This window comes from Scyliorhinus canicula, chromosome 1 (genome assembly GCF_902713615.1).
Source record: "Scyliorhinus canicula chromosome 1, sScyCan1.1, whole genome shotgun sequence".
NCBI lineage: Eukaryota > Metazoa > Chordata > Chondrichthyes > Carcharhiniformes > Scyliorhinidae > Scyliorhinus > Scyliorhinus canicula.
The window spans coordinates 302080147-302106164 of record NC_052146.1 but is presented as its reverse complement, the minus strand read 5'-3'; the positions used below and the strand labels follow the sequence as shown (position 1 = coordinate 302106164).

Genomic DNA, 26018 nt, shown 5'->3' with positions numbered 1-26018 from the left:
TGTTGGGCAAGAGAACAGGAAGGCTCAGGAAGTGTGGGATCTGGCGGGTAGGTATGCGGTATGTGATAGTGAGTGGGACGTTGGAGGGGACGCCGGTTGTACATGCACCCAACTGCGATGATGTGGGGGTACTGGGGGAAATTCTGGACTTGGATACTCACCAGCTGATTATGGGAGGGGATTTTAATTGTGTGATGGAGCCGAAGTGATAGAAACTGGGCGGCATGGACAAGCTGGGCCGAAGGGCCTGTTTCCATGCTGTAAACATCTATAACTCTCGGTCGAGCCCCAATGGAAAGGTCGAGGATGGCAAAGGAACTGGGAGGGTTTATGGATCGTATGGGGATGGTGAACCTGTGGATGTTCAGGAACCCAGGAGAGAGTACTTCTTCTCGCACATGTACAAGGTGCATTCTAGAATTGATAATTTTTTAACGGCGAGTTGCGCGGTGCTGATGGAGGTGGTGGGGGTAGAGTATGCGGGAATTGTGATTTCGGACCATGCACCGCATTGGCTGCAGGTTAGGCTCAGTTCTGGGACGGCGCAAAGACCAGGATAGAGGTTGGATTCGGGACTTTAAGGTGAGATGTGAAAAGGCGACATGGGTGATTGGGAATTATGTGGAGCTTAATCAGAACACGGAGGTGTCGGTGGTCATGTACTGGGCAGCATGGAAGGCGGTGGTTGGAGGTGAGATTGTTTTGTTTGAGGCTCACGGATAGGAGGGAGGAGCACGGGGTCATTATTGGACAAGATAGTGGAGGTGGATAGATGATACTCGGGTGGGGGATGGGGAGGTGGCATGAAGGAGTTGTTGCTGGCGAGGAAGAGGCTGCAGGGGCAGTTTAAAAGATTGATGACAGGGCTGCACGGTGGCCTAGTGATTAGCACAACCGCCTCACGGCGCTGAGGTCCCAGGTTCGATCCCGGCTCTGGGTCACTGTCCGTGTGGAGTTTGCACATTCTCCCCGTGTCTGCGTGGGTTTTGCCCCCACAACCCAAAAACGTGCAAGCTAGGTGGATTGGCCATGCTAAATTGCCCCTTAATTGGAAAAATGATTGGGTACACTAAATTTATTAAAAAAAAGATTGATGACGGGCAAGGTGATGGGGCAGTTGCGGAGGGCGAGGGGGGTGCAGTATGAGTGTGGAGAGAGGGCGAACCATATGCTGGCCCATCAATTGCAGCGGCAGGGGTGTTTATGGGAAATTCTAAGGTTGCGGACGGATAATTGGAAGGTGGTGTCGGAGCCGGAAAAGATAAACGAGGTGTTCAGGGGGTATTATGAAAAGTTATATAAGGCTGAGCCGGGTGGAGAAGTGGGGGATATGGGATGACTCCTAGACAGGCTGGAGTTCCCAGAGTTGGAGGAAGTGAAGGGCAGGCAATGGAGGAGCCACTGGGCTGAGGGAGGTGAAGGCCCCGAAGTCGAACAGCTTTCCGGCAGCGTTTTATAAGTTGTTTGCGACAGAGTTGGCCCCTAACTTGTTCAGTGAGACAGTGAAGAGGGCGTTGCCAGCGACATCGTCATAGGCGTCAATTAAATTGATCCCGAAGAAGAGGAAGGACCATCTGAGTGTATGTCAAACAGGCCCATCTCGTTGTTCAATATGGACATGAAAGTACTGGTGAAGGTTTTGGCGGGTAGGATGGAAGGGTGCGTGCCAGAGGTGGTCTCTGAAGATCAAACAGATTTTGTGAAGGGAAGGCAGCTCTCCAGCAACAATAAGAGGCTACATAGAACATCCAGTGCAGGAGGCCATTTGGCCCATCGAGTCTGCACCAACCCACTTAAGCCCTCACTTCCACCCTATCCCCGTAACCCAATAACCCCTCCTAACCTTTTTGGCCACTAACTAACTAACAATCATGACCTATCCACCTAACCTGCACGTCTTTGGCCTGTGGTAGGAAACCGGAGCACCCGGAGGAAATCCACGCAGACACAGGGAGAACGTGCAGACTTCGCACAGACAGTGACCCAGCGGGGAATCGAACCCGAGACCCTGGAGCTGTGAAGCCACAGTGCTATCAACTTGTGCTACCATGCTGCTCATTGGTTGTTGAATGTAGTTATGACTCCGTCAGGGGAGCAGTCACTGGAAGTTATTGTATCTATCGATAAAGAGAAGGCCTTTGACAGGGTAGAGTGGAGGTACTTGTTGGAAATTCTGGGTAAGCTTGGGTTTGGGCTGAAGTTTGTGGTGTGGATGCGTCTTTTGTATGCATCCCGGTGGCAAGCATGCGTAGAACTAGATAAGTTCAGAGTGTGAGTTATACAGGGCAACGAGGCAGGGGTGCCCGCTGTCGCCACTGTTATTCGCACTGGTAATTGAGCTCTTGGTGATGCCTCAGGGGTCTGAGTGTCGAGGGATTGAGAGGGGGTGAGGGCAGAGAGCACCAGGTGCCACTGTATACAAATGACCTGTTGTTGCTTCTGTCTGACCAGCTGGAGAGTATGGGCATAATCATAGGCCTATTGGAGAGGTTTGGGCCTTCTCTTGGTATAAGCTGAATGTAGGGAAGAGCGAGGTGTTGCAGGTGAACCCGGCAGGGCGGGGGGCCAATTTGGGGACACTACCCTTTAAGGTACCTAGAGACAGGTTTTAGGTATTTGGGGATTCAGAAGTGTGAGTGGGCCACAGGTGAAATTTGACAGCGTTAGTGGAGGAGGTTAAGGGGAATATTAAAAGGTAGGACACTTTGCACTTTACATTGGCAGGCAGGGAGGCTGCAGGTGATAAAGAAGAATCTGCTTCCAAGGCTCCTGTTTACTTTTCAAACCCTCCCAATCTTTCTCCCTAAGGCCTTTCCCAGAGGTGGATATACTGATCTCGGAGTTTATATGGGCAGGGAAGGTACCGAGGGTGAAAAAGGCTCTGCTGCAGAAGCAGAGGCAGAAAAGGGGTTGGCGCTCACGAACCTGTTGTCTTATTACTGGACTATGAACGTCACTGTCTGCGCGAAGTCTGCGCGTTCGCCCCGTGTCTGCGTAGGTTTCCTTCGGGTGCTCCGGTTTCCTCTCACAAGTCCCGAAAGACGTGCTGTTAGGTGAATTGGACATTCTGAATTCTCCCTCTGTGTACCCGAACAGGCGCTGGAATGTGGCGACTAGGGGCTTTTCACAATAACTTCATTGCGGTGGTAATGTAAGCTTACTTGTGACAATAATAAAGATTATTAATAAGCCGCGGGAGATGGACGGATATATGGGAAGGGGAGGGAGGCGGGTCTGGAGCTGGTTAGGGACATGTTCTTGGAAGGGGAAGTTTGTGGGATTGGATGAGCGGCAGAGAGGTTTGAGCTGCCGACGGGCAGTGACCTTAGGTATATGAACGTGCGGGATTTTGCTTGAAAGGAGCGGCGGACATTCCCCAAGCTACCGGAGTACACACTGTTGGAGCAAATGCTGCTTCCTGATGACTGGGGAGGGCAGGATTGGAGATACATACGGGTGTTTGGGGAAGAAGGGCGGGGCACAGGTAGTGAGGATCAATAGTAAATGGGATGAGGAGCTGGGCAGCGGAACAGGTTGAGGCTATGGTGTGAGGTGATGCGGCAGGTGAATGCAACCTCCTCCTGTGCAAGGATGAGTTTGATTCAGCTCAAGGTGGCGCACAGGGTACACATGACTCGTTGAGGATGAGTGGGTTAATTCAGGGGGTGGTAGATGCGTGTGAGAAGTGCGGTTAAGGTGGGCGAATTTTGTTCACATGTTCTCTGGCCGTGAGAAGTTGGAGAGCTTTTGGGTGACAGTGTTCCCTCCTCCTGGATGGTGCCCATAGGCCCCTGGGGGTCTCCATGGAATGGAGGAGCAGCTGGAGTGAGCTCCAGAGGCTCCCGTGTCATCCGGCCCTGCCACTTCCACATTTTCTGCACCATGGTGCCAGCAATCTCATTATGGTCCTCACTGACTGGGACATGCTCTGCAGTGCCAAGGCAATGGCCACCTGCACCCGGGACATGCTCCATGGCGCCTCAACAAAGTCCACCCGGATCTGGGACACGTCCCCCAGCGACTGGGACACAATGTTGAGGCCCTCGGCCATGGCCGTTACTGACTGAGCCGCGCCTTGGACACCATCACTCGCGGCGCAGAAACCGTGCTCCAGATTTTCCACTGCGGTTGCCACCCTAGCAGTGTTGGCCTCTGTGCCGCGCAGTGCTGGTGCCACCTTCAGCACCCTTAGGCTTTGGGACTCCTCCAATCGGTTATGCACTCGCTGGAGTGTCGCTGACATCTGCGAAGACCGTGGGGGACCATTTCCAGCCCTAATTGAAGTTAGATACCGGTTGCAGTCTCGCCAGGTCGGCCGTTGGGAAGACCCGGCAAGTCAGGCGCGCTACTGCACTTCGTGCTTTTCCCGTCGGATCACGCTCATAGTAAAAATTTCTACAAGTATTTATAAAGGAAAAGTGTAAGTAAAGTGAGTTTTCGTCCGGCAGAGAGAGAGAGAATGGGGAATTAATACTGGAAAATAAGGAAATGGTGGATGAATTTAACAGATATTGTGCATCTTTCTTTAATGTAAAGGATACAAATAACATCCCAGAAATAATTGTGAACCAGGAGATGAAAGGGAGGAAAGATAATTACGATCACCAGGGAAAGGGTACAAAGAAAATCATTAAAATAAAAAGCTGACAAGGCCCTAGGCCCTGATTGGCTTCATTATCTAGACATAAAAGTGGTTGCTGAGATAGTAGATGCATTGCTTTGAATTTGCCAAAATTTCCTAGATTCTGGAACGGTCCCATCAGATCGGAAAAGCAAATGTGACTCCTCTATTCAAGAAAGGAAGGCGACAGGAAGCAGGAAACAACAGGCCAGTTAGTTTAACATCTGCCACATGGAAATTGCTGCAATCTATCATTACCAAGGTTGTGGCGGGGCACTTCAAAAATCTCAGTGCAATTTGGCAGTCAACATGGCTTTGTGAAAGGGAAACCATGATTGACTAATTTACTTGAGTTCTTTGAGGAACTAAACAGCAACGTGGATAAAGGAGAACATGTGGATTTGCTGAATTTAGATTTCCAGAAGACATTTCCCATTAACCTAGATTGAGGAGCGGTTATTTAGTAGAAAACTGGAAGTAAGCATGAGTGGATCATTTTGGGTTGGCAAAGTGTGATGAGTGGAGTGCCACAGGGATCAATGCTGGGGCCTCAACTCTATACAAGTTATGAAGGGACCAAATGTATGGTTGCTAAATTTGCCAATGACACAAATATAGGGAGGAAAGTAAGTTGTGAAGAGGATATAAGAGCTGGAACATTCCTGCTGTTCACACTGGTGGGATCGACAGGTCCCACCATCAGTGCACCTCCGCTGCGGGTTACCCCTCCACAGGCTGTGCATTCAACAGGAAATCCCGTTGACAATGGCTGGAACATAGCCAGCCAATGGGCTGCCTTGGTTGGAAAATCCCTCCCAAAGGCACATAGATAGGTTAAGGAGTGGACAAAAATTTGGCAGATGGAGCATAATGTGGAAAAATGTGAACTTGTCTACTCTGGGAGGAAGAACATAAAAACAACATTAATTAAATGGAGATTGAAGAACTCTTGAGGTAAGGTTGGATCCGGATCTCCTTGGGTGTGAATCAAGAGGTAGGCACAGTACGGCACATGGCACAGTGGTTAGCATTGCTGCCTATGGCGCTGAGGACCTGGGTTCGAATCCCGGCCCTGGGTCATTGTCCGTGTGGAGTTTGCACATTTTCCCCGTGTCTGCGTGGATTTCACCCCCACAACCCAAAGATGTGCGGGTTAGGTGGATTGGCCACGCTAAATTGCCCCTTAATTGGAAAAGGAATAATTGGGAACTCTAAATTTAAAAGTAAAGAGGTAGGCACAGCAAGTAATTAGGAAGGCAAATGGAATGTTGTAACTTATTGGAAGGGGAATGGAATAGAAAAGTAGTGATGCTTTGTTGCATTGGTACAGTATGTTGGTGAGACTACATCTGGTGCAGTGTGTTCTGTTTTATTATCCTAATTTAATGAAGGATATAAATGCATTAGCAGTTCAGAGAAGGTTCACTTGGCTGATTCCTGGGATGAGGGGTTATCTTACGAGGTAAGGTTGGACAGGCTGGGCCTGTATCCATTGAAGTTTCTAAGAATGAGAAGTGATCTTATTGAAACATATTAGATCCTGAGGGAACTTGACAAGAGTGGATGCTGAGGGATGTTCTTGTGGGAGAAACTAGAGGACACAGTTTTAAAAGAAGGGCTTTCCCATTGAAGACAGAGATGAAAAGAATTTATTTCTTTATAGGTCGTGGGTCTTTGGTACTCTGTTCCCTGGAGAGCAGTGGAAGCAAGATCATTGAATAATTTTAAGGCAGAGGTAGATAGCTTCTTGACCAACAAGGGGCTCAAAGGTTATTGGGGAGTAGGCAGAATGGAGTTGTGGCTACAATCAGATCTGCGATAACCTTATTGAATGGAAGAGCAGGCTTGAGGGGCTGAATGGCCTAATCCTGCTACTAATTTGTACATTTGTATCTATGTTCGTAAACTGCTGACACCCGTCATTTGCTGCTGGAAATTTAATCAGAGTTTTTTTTTTAAATCATGCAGGATTATTGCAGTGTGAATAGATGGAGGGGCTATTTCCTCTGGTCAGGTCGACAATGAGGAAAATGTTCAATTTAAAATGGTGCCTAAATTACTTAGAAGAGATGTCTTCAGGGGCACCCATCATAAAAAAAAGTCTCAAGAAGAATCTAAAATGTTTGACATCTGACTGCAAGTTTAATGTAATAATTCAACATTTGGGTGAACACGAGCATGAATAACTAGAGCTTCATTCACAGGGTTAAGGACATCAAGCCTCTGAATTATGGCTTCGCAACTATAAATTCTATGATAAACGCCAACCAGTGATACTTTGTTGCTCTAAATGTAGACATGTGCAGGTTAGATGGATTGGCCAAGCTAAATTGTCCTTAATGTCCAAAATTGCCTTTAGTGTAGGGTGGGGTAACTGGGTTATAGGGATAGGGTGGAGGTGTGGGCTTGGGTAGGGTGTTCTTTCCAAGAGCCGGTGCAGACTCGATGGGCTGAATGGCCTCCTTCTGCACTGTAAATTCTATGATAAACTTATTGCCAGGTATCAGTAATCCTGCATTGAGAATACTAGCTGTATGGCGAACACCCTCTCCCTACCAGGTCCTGTCGAGGGTTAAGAGCACAAAACAGGGCAGTACAGATCCCAGGGGTTTTTATGTTCCAGTTCAATGAAGGAACAACGACCAGCCAAACTCTGTGGTCTGTACAAATAGAAAATAGAAAAAAGTCACCTTTTTTGGACTGATGCCCAATCATAACCGTCAGGAATTCAGGAAAACTCTATTCACTGAGGATAGACATTTAGACCCTGGAAATAATAAAAATCATACTTGGCACAGACTCTTCCAGCCTGTCATCAGTGTTATATTATCCCTCAGTTCAGTAAGGTGTTGAAACATCAGAACAAAACATAGGCAATGAAATATCCTAGAAAGTTGGATCAGATTTCACAAAGATTGAGCCTTACCATCACTGTCTCTTTGAAATGGAACCTTTGGGAGACACCCTTCCAATCTTAACGTCAACATCTTTGCCAGTTTCTTGGCATCTACATTCAGCAGAGATATGGGCCTATACGACCCACACTCGCAACAGCGAGATGGAGGTCTGCCCCATTGTTTGCTGCAAGACACCCCTAACTATCGGGTCGTCAAACATTCCCACCATCAAAAGTGCCAGTCTATCCTTAAATCTTTTATAAAATTCGACCAAAAACCCATTGGGCCCCGTCACCTTCCCTGCCTGCATCCTCCCAATTGCCACCTTCACCTCCTCCTCCCCTGGCATCTCTGCCTCCCCAACCTTGGACACGCTAGCCCACCCAGAATCTCCCTCATCTCCCGCTCCTTCTCCAGTGGCTCTGACGTATACAGGTCCCCATAGAACTCCTTGAACACCTTATTCTGTTCTGGAGCCACCACCAACTCCCCAGTCTTATCCTGCACCTGAACAATCTCCCTCACCACGGTCTCCCTCTGGAGCCAACCTGCCAACATATGCCGTGCCTTCTCCCCGTACTCAGACAGCCCCCTTCACTCCTCTCAACTGATGCACACTTTCCCCATGGACAATAGGTTAAACCTCACCTGCAACTCCTTTCTCTTTGCCAGGAGACAGGGATCCGGGTCCCCTGCGTACCTACCATCCACCTCCAAAATCTCTTTTATCAGTCGTTGCCGTTCCTCCCTCTCTTCATTGTCCACCTTAGCCTTAAAGAAGATCACCTCCCCCCTCACCACCACCTTCAGAGCATCCCAGACCTCCGACCGTGATACCTCCCCCATACAATTAAACTCCACATACTTCTCAATCACCTTCCCGATCTTGTCACAGAAGCTACGGTCCTCCAGCAACCCTACGTCCATCCTCCACTGCAGCCTCTGGGCTACTCCCTTCTCCAAAAATACATCCAACTAGTGCGGAACGTGATCCAAGATCACAGTGCCGAGTACTCTTACCTCCTGCCAACAGTGCCTTTCCCACCACAAAAAAGTCAATCATCGAAAACACCTTGTGAGCCGGTGAGAAAAACCAATACCCCCCGTTCCCTTGGGTGTAAAGATCCACGGGTCCACTACCCCCCATCTCCCTCATGAGACCAGCCAATGCCTCCAGCCCCCCGCGCGCAACTGGGTGAGCGAGCGTGGCTTGGAACTGGCACCTTCGATTCCAACACTATGTTCCAATCCCGACACCCCCCCCCATCATCTCATGGGTATTCAGATCCGGGATGGCACCCAATGCTCTCTTTACGAACCCTGCATCATCCCAATTGGGGTCATATATGCTTGCCAGAGCCACTCAATTTGCAAACCACCTCACCCAATATCCATCCCCTCCCCCCACCATTCACACCTCTCAATTCCATCGAAACCGACTCAATCAGGCTCCAAGGAACGTGGCTTCTCCACCCACCACAGTCCCGTTCACTAGCCAACCTCACTTGCTAGTGCGGTGACCCCTGCCAGAGACTCCTCCTCTCCTCCCCCTCCGCAGTAATCGGCCTCACGTGCCCCAAAAACCCACCTCCCTTAAACCAAGGGACAATACAGAACCACACCCACTAGTAAAAGAGAAAATGAAAACGCATACAAACAAACCCTTCCATTCAAGAAACAGAGAAACAAAACCCTAATCAAATAGAAAACCCTCCAACAGAAAAACACCCTCTCAGTACCCAACAACCAAGTCCAAATCCCAACTCTCATCTCAGTCCTTCAGCCTTAATAACGCCTCCGCCGCCTCCAACGTCTCAAAATAAAAATCCCTCGAATTGTAAATCACTCTCAGCTTCACAGGGTAGACCGCTCAAAATTCCACTCCTCTGACTTACAATGCTACCTTCACCCGTCCAAAGGCCGCCCGCGTTTTCGCCAGCTGTCAGGTCTTGATATATTCGTATACCAACACCTTCCCACTTCACATCTCGTCTCTGCTTCGCCCAGCACAGAACATTCTCTTTCACGTGGTCACTGTGAAAGCAGACTATAACGCCCTTGGTGGCTCATTTGCCGAAGGCTTTGGTCTGAGCAACCAATGTGCCCTGTCCAACTCATAATGGGAGAATTCTTCCCCCTCTCCCATCAAGTCAGCAAACATCTTTGCAAAGTACTCGGGTCCTCCATCCCCTCAGGCAGGCCCACAATTCACAGATTTTACCTCCTTGACCGGTTCTCCAAGTCCTTCACCGTGGCTCTGAGCCTTTTGTTGCCCTTTGCCATCTTCCGCAGCTGCTCACCCATTGAGATGAACTGGTGACGTTGCTGCGACAAAGTCTGCTCCACCCCCTTCAACTTCTCTCCTTGCTCCCGCACCTCGAATGTCATCTTCATCACGGCCTCCTTTCCTGGGCAATCACCTCCTCTACCCATTCTTTGATTGCAGTCATCATCTCCCTCCAAAGAACCTCCATATGCTTGGCAAGCAGCCTATGTAAACTCCACCAACATCACCTCAGTCAGAGTTTTCACCATGTGGTGAGTGGCCCCACCCGTCGACCAGGACTCTCAGCCTCACTCGAGGATGGATATTCGCTTGCCACCTTCTTTCCAGCATTCCTCTTCTGGGTCTTCGCCATTTCTCGTCTTCCTTATGCCTTCCCACACTAACTCATCCACAAACTGTCTCTGAAACCATAGAAGTCAGACATAAAAGTCCAAAAACCAGAGGCTCGAGCAGGAACCAACTAACATGCGACCTCCACTTACATGACACCACCGGAAGTCCCCCTTTCTGCACATTCTCTAATACCTTAATATCCTTTCTAAAGTATGGTGCCCAGAACTGGGCGCAATACTCTAGTTGAGACCAAACCAGTGTTTTCCATCAGAAAAATTATGCAAACAATTGAAGGAGCATGTTGATCTGAGAGTATAGTCTAAGGCGCACTTTATGTTTGAAGAAATGCTATATTTTATATTGAAAAATCGAAGATGACTGATTTTAAGTAAATGCATAAATCCAGCCAGCTGAGGGTTTTCCTGGGATCGAGTGGCTCGAAATATACACCCTAGTCTGTTCTCAGTCACAGTTATAACTGTATTTAATGAAACCTCACCAGGAAAGATTCAAGGACAACTGACATGACAGGTCTCCTATTGTGATGAGCAATTTGACACTGCAAAAAAAAAAAAATTTAAAAATCTCATTCACCATTTTTGAATCTACTTTCTCCAAACTCAAGATGTATTGGGCAGAAACATTCACCCTCTCATTTTTTAGCATTTGAAACCGAATGCTCTGAATCTAGTTTAATAATACTAACCTGTTTGGATGGGTTGCCGCAGAGGAGGAAGACCTAGATATCAATGCAGCTATCTTTTCAATTTTCTTTCTGCTTGAATGCCAAGATTATTTTCTCCCTGGCAGCAAGTGGTTCAGATGTCTGGAGTACTAAAACCTCCAAGAATGTGCACCAACAGCTTTGAAAATATTTCCATTTTATTATACCCATTGACAGCTCATACTAGATAATCACTATTTGAACTTTCAGCAGCCTGTTCATTTGCGGGCACCAGAATTCCAATTCGTCACAGGTGCACTTCTTGTTTAGATAGTCGATAAAGGATCACTCAAAATATCTACTGATGAGGCCGCACGCTCGCCATTAATTAACCACACCAGCTGGTGTGCTGCTGAGGCATGCAGACGAGGTGAACCCTGGTTTAAGGACCGTTCTGGAGCATGCTTCCAGTTCTTAACCAGGAAGAGGGTATGAGTGCAATAGTTGTACTTAGCATTGAGGGTTGGTGAGGTGCTTTGGGATAGGTGAGAAGGAATCCACAAAGATTTTCACTCCAAATTAGCAAGTTGCAATCGTTTTGCTGGAATGCATATATGAACATCAAGGGGAAGTTTTTACATTTGACAGATAGAATCATAGAATACCTACAGTGTAGAAGGTGGTCATTCGGCCCATTGAATCTGCATTGACCCTCTAGTCTATGATAGGTTCCTATAAAGTGGGCAAGATGGTGGTGTTCTTATTTTGCTTCATTTTACCCACTAGCACACTGACTCACCGTCTTTGCCAAGTGGTCATTCCTTCAAAAAATAGAAGATCAGATGGCCCATTGAGCCTGCTCCACCAGCCAATACTATCCTGAGCTTCAACTCCACTTTCTTACTGGTTACCCATATCTGTTAATGCCCCAAAACACCACAACGCCTGTCTATCCCTGTATTAAATGATGTGTGATCCACAATCCTCTGAGGTAGAGAATTCCAAAGATTCACAACTCATTGTGTGAAGTAATTTCTCCTCCTCTCAGTCCGGCATGAACAGCCCTTTATCCTGAGAGTGTGGCCCGTGTTTTAGATTCTTCGACCAGTGGGGACAATCTCTCAACAACTACCCAATCAATCCCTTCCAGAATCAGCTATGTTTTAGAGAGGTCATTTCTCATTCCTCCAACTCCAGAGAATAGTGGTTCAATTTAAACTAATCCTCTCATCATGGGACAACCCACAACCCAGGGACCAATTTTGTGAACCTTTGCTGTACAGTCTCCAGTATAATGTTCCTTTAATATGGAGACCAAAACTTCCTCATGTGTGAGTCTGCACAGTGAAGAACAGCAGTCGAATTAAGCACAGGGGACATTGCAGCATGAGCTGGCCCAATTTGCATAGGTGACAATGGTCAGTGGACAGAGATGCAAAATGGGAAAACCTGATTGATTTTCCTTCCAGAGTGCAAGAGCAATAAGCCGAAGTGTTGGCGGATCCTGTGTATTATTCTTGGTCAAAACAACAGACACCAAATTGACAAATTGCATAGGCTGGCATTAAGTTTAAATGAAATGAAATGAAAATCACTTATTGTCACGAGTAGGCTTCAAATGAAGTTACTGTGAAAAGCCCCTAGTCGCCGCATTCCGGCGCCTGTTCGGGAAGGCTGATACGGGAATCGAACCGTGCTGCTGGCCTGCTTGATCTGCTTTCAAAGCCAGCGATTTAGCCCTGTGCTAAACAGCCTTGTTTAGGATTCTCGGATTGCCATAGCATGGTACCTCAAGTTAGGAGCCCCCTCACAGGGCCTGGTTTAGCACAGTGGGCTACATAGCTGGCTTGCAATGCAGAACAAGACCAGCTGCACGTCAATTCCCGTACCGGCCTCCCCGAACAGGCGCCGGAATGTGGAGACTAGGGGCTTTTCACAGTGACTTCATTGAAGCTTACTTGCGACAATAAACGATTATTATTATGTTATTATTATATGAATACCTTCAGTGGGAAACAAAACATTGTGCTCACATTGCTTGGGGCAAACTAAAATGAAAAGATTGAAAGGCACACTTGCATTTATATAGCACCTTTCCTAAGAATGGCTATTGGTTGGGCTAAGTGTCGACTTATTCCATCCCCAGAGCACAGTGACAGCAGTGTGTACGGTCTACAGGGTGCACTGCAGCAACTTGCCAATGCTACTTCAGCAACGCCTTCCTTTGCCTGTAACTTAACTGCTGAGAAAATCAAGAGCGGCAATGCCACGAGTACAAACAAGGCAGGGCACGGTCTGCTCTCAGGATTCGGCACGTGCACAAAAAAGAAACCCATATTGTCCCAGCTAGTCGCACCAATTGTCAGTTAAAATGATATGACACCACATTGAAAATAACAGGACCAACCTATTTAAAATTAAAGCATGAAATAGTTTATTGTCCAGTTAAGATCAAATATAGGCACAGGAGAATCAGAAATAATGATTCAAACATCAAATTAGAGAGGGATGAGGAGGGAAATGTGGAACAGGAAAGATTATCCATAAATCCCCCCCAAAAAAATTCTAAAATTAAAATGACCGAAAAGCAGACTTGCATTTATATGGCACCTTTCCTGACGTCAGACCATCAAATACAATTGAAACTTCATTACTGTTGTAATATCGGAAATCAAGCAGCCAATTTGATGGGTTCCATCAAATCTATAGCCATGCGATAGATAACCAGATAATCCCTTTCAGGTATAAAAACAGAAAATGCTGCGTAAACTCAGCAGGTCTGGCAGCATCTCTGGAGAGAGAAGCAGAGGTAACGCTTCGAGGCCGTATGACACTTTTTCAGTTTCTGTTTTTATTTCAGATTTCACACATTCGCAGTATTTTGCTTTTAATCTGTTTCAGGTGTTGGCGAGGGAAAGATCTCGGCCACCGGGCTGAATGCATCGATTCTTCTGAAAATGGCACCACGGGATCGTGGGCAATCTGAAATTCACTGTCTGAAGTTCAGGGGCTGGCCAACAAAACCTAAACACTGCCACGGAACAGGGCAAAATGGGCAGCTGTTGACGAGGCCTTGTGAACTGCAATCTCATTGGGAATAAGTAAATGCTACTCAGAAGTTGGTGACTTTTCCACAGGGATGCTAGCATGGAGAGTTGTGGTTTCAGCTCACCTTGCTATGGGAAAATGTGTGGCGGAAGTGATATAGATAAGAATTATAAAAAAAAATGAAATGGTCAATGCTTCATTCCACTTTCCTTTCATTGTTTTTCAATGAAATAAATATAACTTAAATATTTAAATAAATAACTCAAGGAGTTTGGCACCATTCAAAAAGAGCACTTTGATGAATGGCTATCTGTTGGACCAAATATTGACTCTTCATTGCCACAGCACAATGACAGCAGTGTGTCCAATCTATAGGACTGCAGCAACTTTGTTACTTCAGCAGCACATTGCGATGCCAGTACCTTAACTGCTGAGAAGACCAAGTGCAGCAATGTCATGGATAAACCAGATTTGGGCAAATAGCTGTTTCTTCATCACCATTGAGGCAGAGTCTTACAATTCCCTACCTAATGCGTTGCGAGAAGACCCACTTTCTCAGGGCAACTAGAATTATTACTTTTTCTGGAGCACCCAAATCCACTATGGAGTGGAGATTTGAGGAGACGACACATTTTAATTCCCAAGCTACAATCCTGAACACGCTGCTGCAGCATATAGCTGATATGAATTGGCAGACAATCTCCAAAGGTGGTTAGCACTGTCGCTTCACAGCACCAGGGACCTGGGTTTGCTTCCTGGCTTGGGTCACTGTGTGGAATCTGCACGTTCTCCCCGTGTCTGTGTGGGTTTCCACCAGGTGCTCCGGTTTCCTCCCACAAGTCCCGAAAAGTCGTGCTGTTAGGTGAATAGGACATTCTGGATTCTCCCTCAGTGTACCCGAGCAGGCGCCAGAGTGTGATGGCGAGGGGATTTTCACAGTAACATCATTCCAGTGTTAACGTAAGCCTACTTGTGACACTAATAAAGATTATTAAAATTCAGGATCTTCATTAGGCTGCTCTGGTATAGCAGTGACTGGTTAAACATGGCTCCAATTGCAGCAGAGTTTTATGCATGTAGCCAAAAAACACCAGGAGGAGAATTGAAGAATTTTTAGGAACAGGCTATTGGTCCCAAAATGTCCATCTTTTATTCAATTCACTTTGCTCGCCTATCAACCTTATCACCATATCCCTCTGCACAGAAATTGTGTACATTCCAGTTTTATTAACCAACTTCAGTGATCTTTCTTGTTCCTGTCCCTTGCGTATAAAGGACTTGCCTGATCTCCCCACAGGATCCTTTAACAAAATAAAACTCAATATAAATGGGTTGGGAGCCAATCACTGTTCAGTAGAGGTACAGAATTATCTTTGTTTCTCTTTTTATGGCTGAATTCCTTTTTTTGAGTGATGGAGACCAGAAATTAAAAAAAAACACTACATTTCTTGTGAAGACGCTGAATGATCCCTTTCACTGGCGGTGGCTGTTGCTGCTTTACTCTACCTGGAAATTTAAGGCTTTTACCTAAACTCACTCAATCATTTATAGGAACAGCCGGCTACACGTGTGCACCAAGTTACGAGGGTGGAAAAAATGTTAACCACAATTGATGAATATCCTTGCTGATATTTCACCACAACTCTGGGAATTCCTGGCCACAGGTTAATTTTTCAGAAAAATTAAACACTGGGTTATAGAGAGGGAAGGTAAACCAGGATCTTTATTAATGAAAGCAAGGATTACATATGGAGAAACAAACAGGTTTTCTTATGAACGTATATCTCCTTTGGGAATGGAGAAAATTAACTGCTTTCTTTGTGTTTGAGCTCGTCATGATACCACTGCACTTGTTCAACTAATGAAGATACGGCGTTCTCATTTTAATGATAAGCTGATGGACTAATGAAGGGTAACCTGACTGTATTGCAAGTATCTGAAAGTCAAGGGCTGCCAAACTATTGTTCTGACCACATTTGGGGTGGCAGAAACAGTGAATAGGGTCAGGAGAAATAAAATCACGTTTATTCTCTACCGCACTCACTTTCTCCTGGCAATAAGAAGTGACCAATCATACAATGAACTCCCAGCGATGGATTCTTTGGCTGTGATGGCTCTGATTAGGCATGCCGTGATGTATCTCTGGCAGTTAAAGGAAGCCAGGGTGGAAATAGTGGATGCTTGGTGGATGATGTTCTCATCTTCACTGGAAATGGTAAGGTGCCAGAGGATTGAAGATGTGCGAGCATTGTACCAACATTTAAAAAGGGTGCAAAGGATAGGGGTTGAGGAAGTGAGAGACCTTAGAGTGCATGTCCACAGGTCCCTGAAAGTGGCGGGGCAGGTAGACAAGGTTATAAAGAAAACATCCAGAATGTTTTCCTTTATTGGATGAGGTATATCATACAGAGACAGGAATGTAATGATGAAACTTTATAAAATGCTGGTTAGATCACAGCTGGAATTTTGTGCACAGTTCTGGTCACCACGTTACAGGAAGGACATAATTGTTCTGGCGAGAGCGCAGAGGAGATTTACAAAAATGTTGCCAGGGTTTGAAAATTGCAGGTACAAGGAAAGATTGGACAGGCTGGGATTTTCCTTGGAACTTTGGCAGACACGATGTCCTGAATGGCCTCTTTCTGCACCATAACATTTTCATGTTTCTAAGGCAACAGCAAACCGCTGCAGTACTTTGCCAAGCTTAATCATGGACCAATCCAATGGAGGTTCATGGTTGTCAATAGCCTCTTATGGAATGGTATCTGGAAGAGGCATCGTGATCACATTCAATAACAATGTGTGATGGTGCCAACTGACATCACTTCTGTACTGAGTTTACAGTTACAATTTTGTTCTAATTTCTCTGCACTTCAAATGTTAATCTGCTATTTCTCAGCCCAGACAAATTTTATCGCGGAGTTCCATGTTGTATAGCCATTTGAAAATGTCATACAATATTGGGCTTAAAAGCACAATAGTCTAGAGATGCACAAAAGCAAATTCTGGAAAATTCCAAAAGTTAGTTTGTTATATATTTTCTGCAATGCAAAAGTTCTAATTGGGACAGAGGCATTTGCTGTGGTTCCCAGGAAAGAATCAAAATGTCTTGTGTACATTTTCAAATTAAACCAAATAGTTCATCTTTAGGTCATAAGCATTTCAGATTACCACCCAAGTTCAAAATATGAACCAGCACAAATGAAAGTTTTTACAAAAGTTAGGGTTTGAATATTCAGATCTGTATTAAAGCCTCGAAGGTCAATCCCCATAGATCACAAATCACTAAATGATTTATAACTCTCAGTTTTACATTACAGTAAACATGTATTAGTCATTTATACTCCTTACACTTTGTGTGACTTGTCCAGAGCCCAATTGTGATAACGCTCGGTGCTCAGGTCCTCTACACAGTTCTACAAAGGACATTTACCACCTGCAGGGAGCTCAAAACATTAATTGTGCAGTAAAACATGGACAAATGCTTGGTAAGAGGCAGAGCTCCATTAACAAACTCTCAAGAACAGGCTGGAAACAAACTGAACAATACCTTTTAACACTGTGGAATGGCATACATCATAACCAAAGGCACCTCACAATGGTGCTGAAGTGGAGATATGGTAACATTTATGTCCAGTTTTGTTTTGCTAATTGGTCTCTGCTGGGACTTCAGGAGGAACAGGAGGAAGCACTCTTGCATTCACTGTGGATCTGATGTTATTAGGCAATAGAAAGGTTGCTGTTAGAACCAGGAGGTTTGCATCCCCTATTACAACATGGCAGCAACAGGAGTGCCATATTCCTACTCCGCCATTGCCCTATTGTTATAAAAATGGTAAACATGCATTTTCCACTAAGACTCTGTCAATAGATTCAAAGAGATAAACAAAAACAGGCCAACAGAGCAGTCATAGACAAAAATCACAGTTCATTTAATGTTCAAGATCCGCTAATCACACATTTTCCAAGACTGTTTGAAGGTCATTGCAAACCAAAAGGGATCACGTAAGTGACACTGTGATTATGGAGAACATTGAACCACAGATTTGTTGGCTGCTGCTTCTTTCTCCCACTGTTCTTTACATAACTCCATAAAGGATGAGGAAGGCCAATTGACCAATTCAACTCGGAAGGCCCTGCAATTCCCTCCATCACAGTCCCCATCAGCACTATTGAGAAAGGTGCCACTTGAAGCATAAGTGTTTTAGGTCTTGATTTGCCCCATGATTGCTTTGTGATGTGAAGTACTGGATGCAAACTTTAAAATAGAATGTATTTATACTTGTATCACATGATCCAAATGCCCACGGGTGTCCTCTGACACGATATTAGCTAGTCTAAGAATAAGTTTGAAATTGACACTTACAATCTCTAGTTGATCCATTAGTTTCACCAAGAACTTGCGGCATTCTGGTGTTTTACTATCAATTTTCATTCCAGACTGCATAGCATACAGACGACCTGCACACATAAAAAGGTGGTAAGCTAACAGAAAAATACAAATGAAAAACCCAGAAGATTCGACAAACAGATAACGTCTCAGGAACAATAATCTTTTATGGACATGAGGAGCAAATACAATAATGTATACCTTTTGTCCCAGAAGCATTGCAATAAGGAAATTTAGTATTTCGTTAAAATGTCTGTGGAATTTGCAATTGGTTTCAAGAATGTGTGAAAGGGACTTTCAAGAGTTTGCATCAATTGTAATGGGATCAATTACAATTTTTTTGAATGATTAGAAATACTGGTCCATGTGACCTGGTGACCCTTGATCTGGAAGCAATATCAAGAGGAAGGAGGTTAACATGTGAAAGCCATATGGCCAGGTAGAGGAGAGTTGCAGCAGAGGGGAGAACAGAGCAGGCACATTTACACTGACCGTGTTCGAGTAGAATAGTTAGATAGATCGATCGTGTAGGACAGGAAGGGGGTTAATTTTAACAGCCATAATTTCACCTTTTGCTAACAGTCCATAAACAGAAAGGGTTTGTTGCTTCATCCTTCATAAAGAGTAGTGTATTTCCTCAGTTCAGGTGTGACCTAATTTTCTATTAATAATTCGGGGTAGGATGAACTCAAAGGATAGAATGAAAAGGGTTCATTTATTTGCACACACTCAAATGCAGAAGGCGGGTCACCATGTAGCCTCTTGTGCACACATCAGTTAAAAGGATAGAAAAAAGATTTACAGGGCCAATATAACAGAGAAAAGAATTGTTCCATGCGAGTTCAGAATCAAAGTCCACTGCGGTATTCGTTCAAGGAGATTGACAGGTTGAAAACCAATGCTCTATAATTCACTTTTCCAGTAGACTTCACATGATGAAATAGCATACAGAGATGAATCAGTCTTGTAGGTGATTGTACAGTCGGAAGTGTAGATGGGGGTCAGGTATTCAATCTGGGCATAGCCCCTTTTCTGTGCTGCTTCTTGGAGATGTTAAAATAGCAGACTGTTTTCTTTTCAGTATAGCAAGGCAATATCACTGGTTACACAAGCTAGAGGATCCTGTCACATGACTTCCACCTCTCAATACCTTTGGCAAAGGGTGTGTAGGACAGAGATGAGGAGGAATTTCTTCTCCCAGCTGCAACAATTCAGCACTGAAATGTCAGCCTGGATTATAGTTTAAGATCCCACGAGACTCAAACTCCAAAATATATGAGTCAGAGGAAAGTATACTACCAACTGAGACATGGGGCTGATTTAGCACAGGGCTACATAGCTGGGTTTAAAGCAGACCAAGACAGGCCAGCAGCACGGTTCAATTCCCGTACCAGCCTCCCCGAACAGGCGCCTGAATGTGGCGACTAGGGGCTTTTCACAGTATCATTTGACACCGACTTGTGACAATAAGATTTTCATTTCATTTTTCATTTAATTTCTGCATTACACTTGTTTTGAGCGATCGTTGCTGTTATCGCCTCCCAGTTCTCCCTGCTTTTCAAAATCCCTAAACTTCACCAGCGATCCACAGTGGCAAATTTTCGCCACTCCCTCATGACTATTATTTACTCTACAATATGTTCTGAACATCAAATTTGTAGTACAGATCAACATTGGACATCTCTAGGACATTTATACCACCACTGGTGACCATGCCTTCAGCTGCATGGGCCCCAAACTCTGGAATTCCCTTCCTAAACCTTTTTGCCTCTCTCCCTTCCTTTCAGACATATCTTGAAACCAACCCCTTTGGGAAAGCTTCTGGCCACCTGTCCTCCTATCAACTGTCCTTATGTCTCCATGTTGATTTTTTTTTGGATAATACTACTGGGAAGTGCGCTGGGGTGTTTTACTATGTTAAAGTTGTTATAACGATCAAAGTTCCCGTTGTTAACCATCAATCATTGAAGAACGGGGCAGAACGGTACTAAATCCATCATCAGGTGGAAGAGAGTCGATAGAATATCGCCATGTATTTACACCATCCCGTCCATCCTCAACTTGGAGAACTCTGTGGGGGAGGGAGTTGCAGCAGTAACATCCTTCTACCCTGCTGAGCGCAAAGATTCACCACATAACAAAATGACTGTGTTGCCGTATTTATTGGCCAAAATGTCACAGAAACTACCAGCTAGTTATTTATTCTGAACAACCCCAAGATGACAATAGTTAATATCAGTGCAACTGGCACCATGGGGATCAGGGGTTATGGGGAGATGGTGATAGAATGGGGATGAGAAAAATATCAGCAATGATTGAATGGCGGTGCAGACTCGATGGGCCTAGTGGCCTAATTCTGCTCCTCTGTCTTATGGTCTTATGTAATGACAAGAATAATAGTTGCCACTGTCCATACTGAGAGCTGAAAGAGGTGTTCACCAAAACTAAATTGCACTTACCTGAACAATGCTGGTGTGTTTCTAATATCATATGTAAGGTGACTGGCTGGTGCAATGTTGGCTTGTATTGCAGGTTCTGAATAAATACAGTGTCTCTCGTGTGGACAGTGGAAAAGAAACAGCTAATTCCTAGTTCCTGTTTCAGTTTTCCTACTTATGTCTAGTCAGTCCAGGAAGCATAGGAAAAACAAGCCAAATATATCCTTATCAACACCTCAGGCATAAACTGACAATCACTCTAGCTCTGACAGCTGGCTGCTGCACCTCAAATTTGCTCTTTAGCTTGCTGCTTTGGAGCGAGGAGCACTGCAGAATATACCTCAACATTAATAAATAGTTATAGTCATGGGCCGCACCCAAACCACTTTCTAACGTCAGATCAACTAGAGGAGAGGTTGAAATGTTTGAGTTTGTTTTAGCGGCACGGGGATAAATTGTGAATCAGCAGTGGTCTAGTTAGTAGCATGCCCCTCTGCGCCCCACTTTAGAGACTGAAAACAAAATCCAGGTCAAAGCTCCAGTTCAACATTAAAGCCAATTCAGACATTAAACCAATACGCCAACTGCTGTCCAATGTGAACATTAAAGGTTTTTAAACAAGGTTATACTTGCATTGGAAATGAAATGAAATGAAAATCGCTTATTGTCACGAGTAGGCTTCAATGAAGTTACTGTGAAAAGCCCCGAGTCGCCACATTCCGGCGCCTGTCCAGGGAGGCTGGTACGGGAATCGAACCGTGCCGCTGGCCTGCTTGGTCTGCTTTAAAAGCCAGCCATTTAGCTGAGTGAGCTAAACCAGCCCCTGTATAGCGTATAGCAGAGTATAGCGGAGGTTCCCTAAATTGGGACGAGACGGGTTGGCCTATGATGAGAGGCTGAGCAAATCAGACCTACATTCTTTGGAGTTTAGAAGACTGAGAGGGTGATGTAATTGAAACATACATGATTCTGATAAGGCGCGATAGGGTGGAGCCGTTTCTGCTCATTGTGGAATCTAAATATGAGGTCACAGTCTCAGGGGCCAATCATTTAGGACCGAGATGAGAAGAAATTACTTCACTCAGTGAATTGTGAATCTTTGGAATTCTCTATCTCAAAAGTTGTACATGTCCCATCATTAGACACATTTAAGGCTGGGATAAACAGTTGGTTTCTCAGGAAATCAAAGGATATGGGGGTAGGGTTTGGTCAGGAAAGTGGGGATAAAAACCAAGATCTTCCATGATTGGTGTGAATAGTGGAGAAGGCTCTACGAGCCAGATGGTCGATTCCTGTCCCATATCTTGTGTTTTTAAGAAATGCAGGTCCCGAGTCCTGGTGAACATTTATCCTTCAACCAAACAATATGATCACAGATGATCTGGTCAGTCAGTTCAGTGCTGTTTGCAGGACCTTGCTGGGTATAAATTGGCTGCTACATTCTTTACACTGCAACAGTGACTGGACTACAAAAGTACTTAATTGGCTGTAAAAGCACTTTGGAACAACTGGAGGCATGGAAATATTATAACAGAAATATACTGTCTGTTAAAATACTCAAGATTCTGAACTGAATTGATAAACTGAACCAGAATAATGTGGTCAAGATTGCCTCAATCTAAAACCAGAGGACATAAAATCAAACTTTGGAAAAAGAATGATACACAAGCAGTCTCGATTTAACCACTTTTAGCAGGTGGCGGGGAAGAATGTGGAATGATCTGCTGAGGAAGGAAATGCAGGCAGATAGTGTGGGAATATTTAAGGAATTGGATAAGTATTTAAGGGAATGAATGACTGTGTGGTATTTGTATTGGGGATAGCCAGATGGACAGCAGCTTTGTCTCCTACCCTGCACTTTGGTGCTCTTACACTTAAACGTAAAAGTAGATGGCCACGTGATTTGCAACAAATGAAGGGAGGGTGCTTGTGAGGGTTGCAACTCTTTTAAAAAGATACTTTTTCCAATATGGTGCAACAAAATTTACACCATAAATCTGCTTCAAGACTTGTTGTCCAGGGTTATGACCACAGCTGGTTCAACCTGTCCTTCCAAATTACGCGTGTCTGGATTCACGGCTTGCAAGTTCTTTCCTATCTTGGGACAACATAAATAGTCTGCATTTCTCATTACTGCTCATGAAATTCTGCACACACAAGTTCACATGACCTCAGCAACCCTGCAGCTCGTCAAACCTGTCCCTTTCCCTTCATTTCTCAGAGTCGAGAAGAGTAATTCCATTACTGTCTCAAGTAGGCCCACCTATATGAGCATTATGTCAAAAAATAAGTCAACTTCGCACGATTTTGAAAACACAGATGATGACATATCAACTTCAGCCTTTTCATGGTCCTTCGCCCTCAGGCACACCTCAACAGAATTCTGCAGATTAAAGCAAGCTACTGGTTTACAATTTTCATGGAAACCTTGATGGAATCAATTGCCCTCCAAAAAGAAAAAGAAATATCAGAATGCCATTTAATATTTGCTGAATTTGATTTCTTCAATCAGCATAAACCCATGCCCTTGACGTTGACTCATTAGCTACAGTAAGCCGTAGTTGTTCACGACACAGTCTTCTACCTCACTATTTTGAAATCAAAAGCCACCTCACCATGTCCTATTTCAACTGATTATTTTCCAGAACCTCCTGGCCAACATCACTCTACTACCTGCATTCACAGTGTGGAAAAAGGTCTTTCTCTCTCTCTCATCCTCCTACAGCTGACAGACTTTTGAAACCAAACTTGGCGTCAACTAGTCTCATCTTTTTTAAAACTTTGTCTTCTGTCTGACCCTATTTAACCTCGATGCTGTCCTGCGCTACAGGCCTCGGCCCTGGATTGCTCAGTGGCACGATCCCATTTGATGTTATAATGGGACAGGAAGATCCCAGAATGGAAACCTGCTCAAAAGTCCGTAACTGTTATATAGAACATGGAAGAACAGAGTTACAGGACCGCTAATTAGTTTTAACAAGAAAAAAAATATTAAACATGAAATAGAACATAGAACATAGAACAGTACAGCACAGAACAGGCCCTTCGGCCCTCGATGTTGTGCCGAGCAATGATCACCCTACTCAAACCCACGTATCCACCCTATACACGTAACCCAACAACCCCCCCTTAACCTTACATTTTATGACACTATGGGCAATTTAGCATGGCCAATCCACCTAACCCGCACATCTTTGGACTGTGGGAGGAAACCGGAGCACCCGGAGGAAACCCACGCACACACGGGGGGGACGTGCAGACTCCGCACAGACAGTGACCCAGCCGGGAATCGAACCTGGGACCCTGGAGCTGTGAAGCATTTATGCTAACCACCATGCTACCGTGCTGCCCCCATGCTACCGTGCTGCCCCCATGCTACCGTGCTGCCCCCCCCATGCTACCGTGCTGCCAAATGTTGGATGATTATACAATGTTCCTTTACTTCCCCGAGCTTTACAAATACACACAGATTTAAAGATTAAAATTGATTACAAAGTGCATCTTAAGCTACAATGGTCTCATTAACACAAAAGGTCCCTGTTAAGAACACAAGATGACTGTGCTCAAATACATGCACTATGCACTGAACCTAGGTTAGTGTCTGTGGATTACTCCTCGCAACCTCCCCAGATGATAATCACGCGAGTTTCCAAACTCCACTCTCAAAAACTTTAAAATCTTCTCTCATGATAATGCCTTCACTGAGTGGTGTTTGCGTTCCAAATTCCAGAACAGGTTTTCCAAATTACACTTTTAAACAAAGCTTCCGTTCCACTTTTAGCAGTGAGTCCAGTCCAAGATTTGACACCACTGCCTTTTAAGTTTCCTTTGTCCTAACTGCTTTTACAAAACTCTTGAGATTAAGCCACTGATTTCCTAATTATTTCAACCCACATTCTATAGGCAGTAGTAAAATCTCAAACCTGAAAATCACTTCAGATAACTTTCTAGCGTCTCAGGCTTCTTCTCAGCTTGGTCGATCTTCACTTAACAGTTCTCTATTCTAGCACCTTCAACCGCAGACGTCTTGGAAACTTTGTTTCCTTAACTAACTTGTTTTCTTAAACATTCCTCCATGGTATGGCTTTTCTTCTAGCAAAGCTAGGAGAGATGTTCCCTCTAGTCTTCTAAACCAACTGCTTCTAGCAGAGCTGTGAGCGCTGCCCTCTCTCTCACTACCCATCTCCAACTGCTATCATATTAGCTAAACTAAAACTTAAAAGCTTCTCTACCTCAAGGCCCCAGTTGCGAAGAAACCACTACTGGTTTATTTATTCTTCACGCCATCGACCTATCTGAGTACAGTAGATTCACAAATGGAATTGGAACCAATCTCCACACATAAAGTCTTTGTCCAGCTTGTATTTAACTACTGGTTTTACCCATCTGGGCACAGAAACATTAAATTTAACATATTTAAAACAATACTTTATTTCCAATGTTCACCAATACAAAAATAAATTCCTTAAAACTACCTTTGTTTTCCTAACATTCAGTAAACATTCTGGGCACGATCTACCGACCACGATGCATCCAAACGGGGTCGTGTCAGGGCTGATAGAGGCCTCGACATCCGTATCATCTCACAAGATCTAACCAAATCTCACAAGACACCGCAATCTCGCAGGGTGAAGTGGGCTTAGAAGCTGACTTACCTCTGTCTTCGCCAGAACAATTGGCCACTCGACATCTACTGGCCTCACCAGGGAGATGCCAATCAAGTGCCGTTCATACTGGTTCCCATAAACGGGGACAAGGCAGAATGACACCTGTTTGGGGGAGGGGGTGGTTTCAAGGGGATTGAAGGCCCCCTGCATGGCCTTTCACCAGATGCTAGCCCGGCACTGCCACAGCGCCCGGGGGCACTGTCGAGGCACCCAGGGGGCACTCTCGAGGCGCCCAGGGGGCACTCTCGAGGCGCCCAGTGGGCACTGCCGAGGCGCCCGGCTGTAAGCGCCATTGTGCCCATGCCAGGGATTGGGCCTCGGGATGCGCTCCCAGTATGTGGTGGGGTGAGGGAGGCCTGAGGATCCCTGACAAGTGCGTTAGTAAGTTGAGGGGGGTGGTGGCAGTCGCGATCTTGGGGCACCATTTAAAAATGGCGTACTGATATCTTCTTGCACTGAGGAGCTCTGTGCATCGGAGCTCATCAGTGAAGGAAATGCTGCTAAGTGTGGCGTTGGGGGAAGCGGTCCCCATTAGGGCATGAACACAAAACAGAGTGCCGATAGATAGTGGGGGTCATTCCCAGTGCTTGTAGTGGTAGGAAATCCCACCCAGAAAAGAACCATTTTACTTTGGTTAGATTGCGCCCTCTGTATAAAGGCACCTTAAGCACCT

General features: G+C 45.2%; 1 protein-coding gene across 2 annotated transcripts in view; it reads right to left on the bottom strand.

Annotated features, from left to right (window-relative positions):
* vta1 (vesicle (multivesicular body) trafficking 1) overlaps positions 1 to 26018 on the bottom strand; it is a 172061-nt gene that overhangs the window by 89558 nt on the left and 56485 nt on the right. For both annotated transcript variants that reach the window (XM_038816597.1, XM_038816588.1), the window contains exon 2: positions 18217 to 18311. In XM_038816597.1, coding sequence (XP_038672525.1) covers positions 18217 to 18311 — 95 coding nt within the window. The remainder of the gene's footprint in view (positions 1 to 18216; positions 18312 to 26018) is intronic.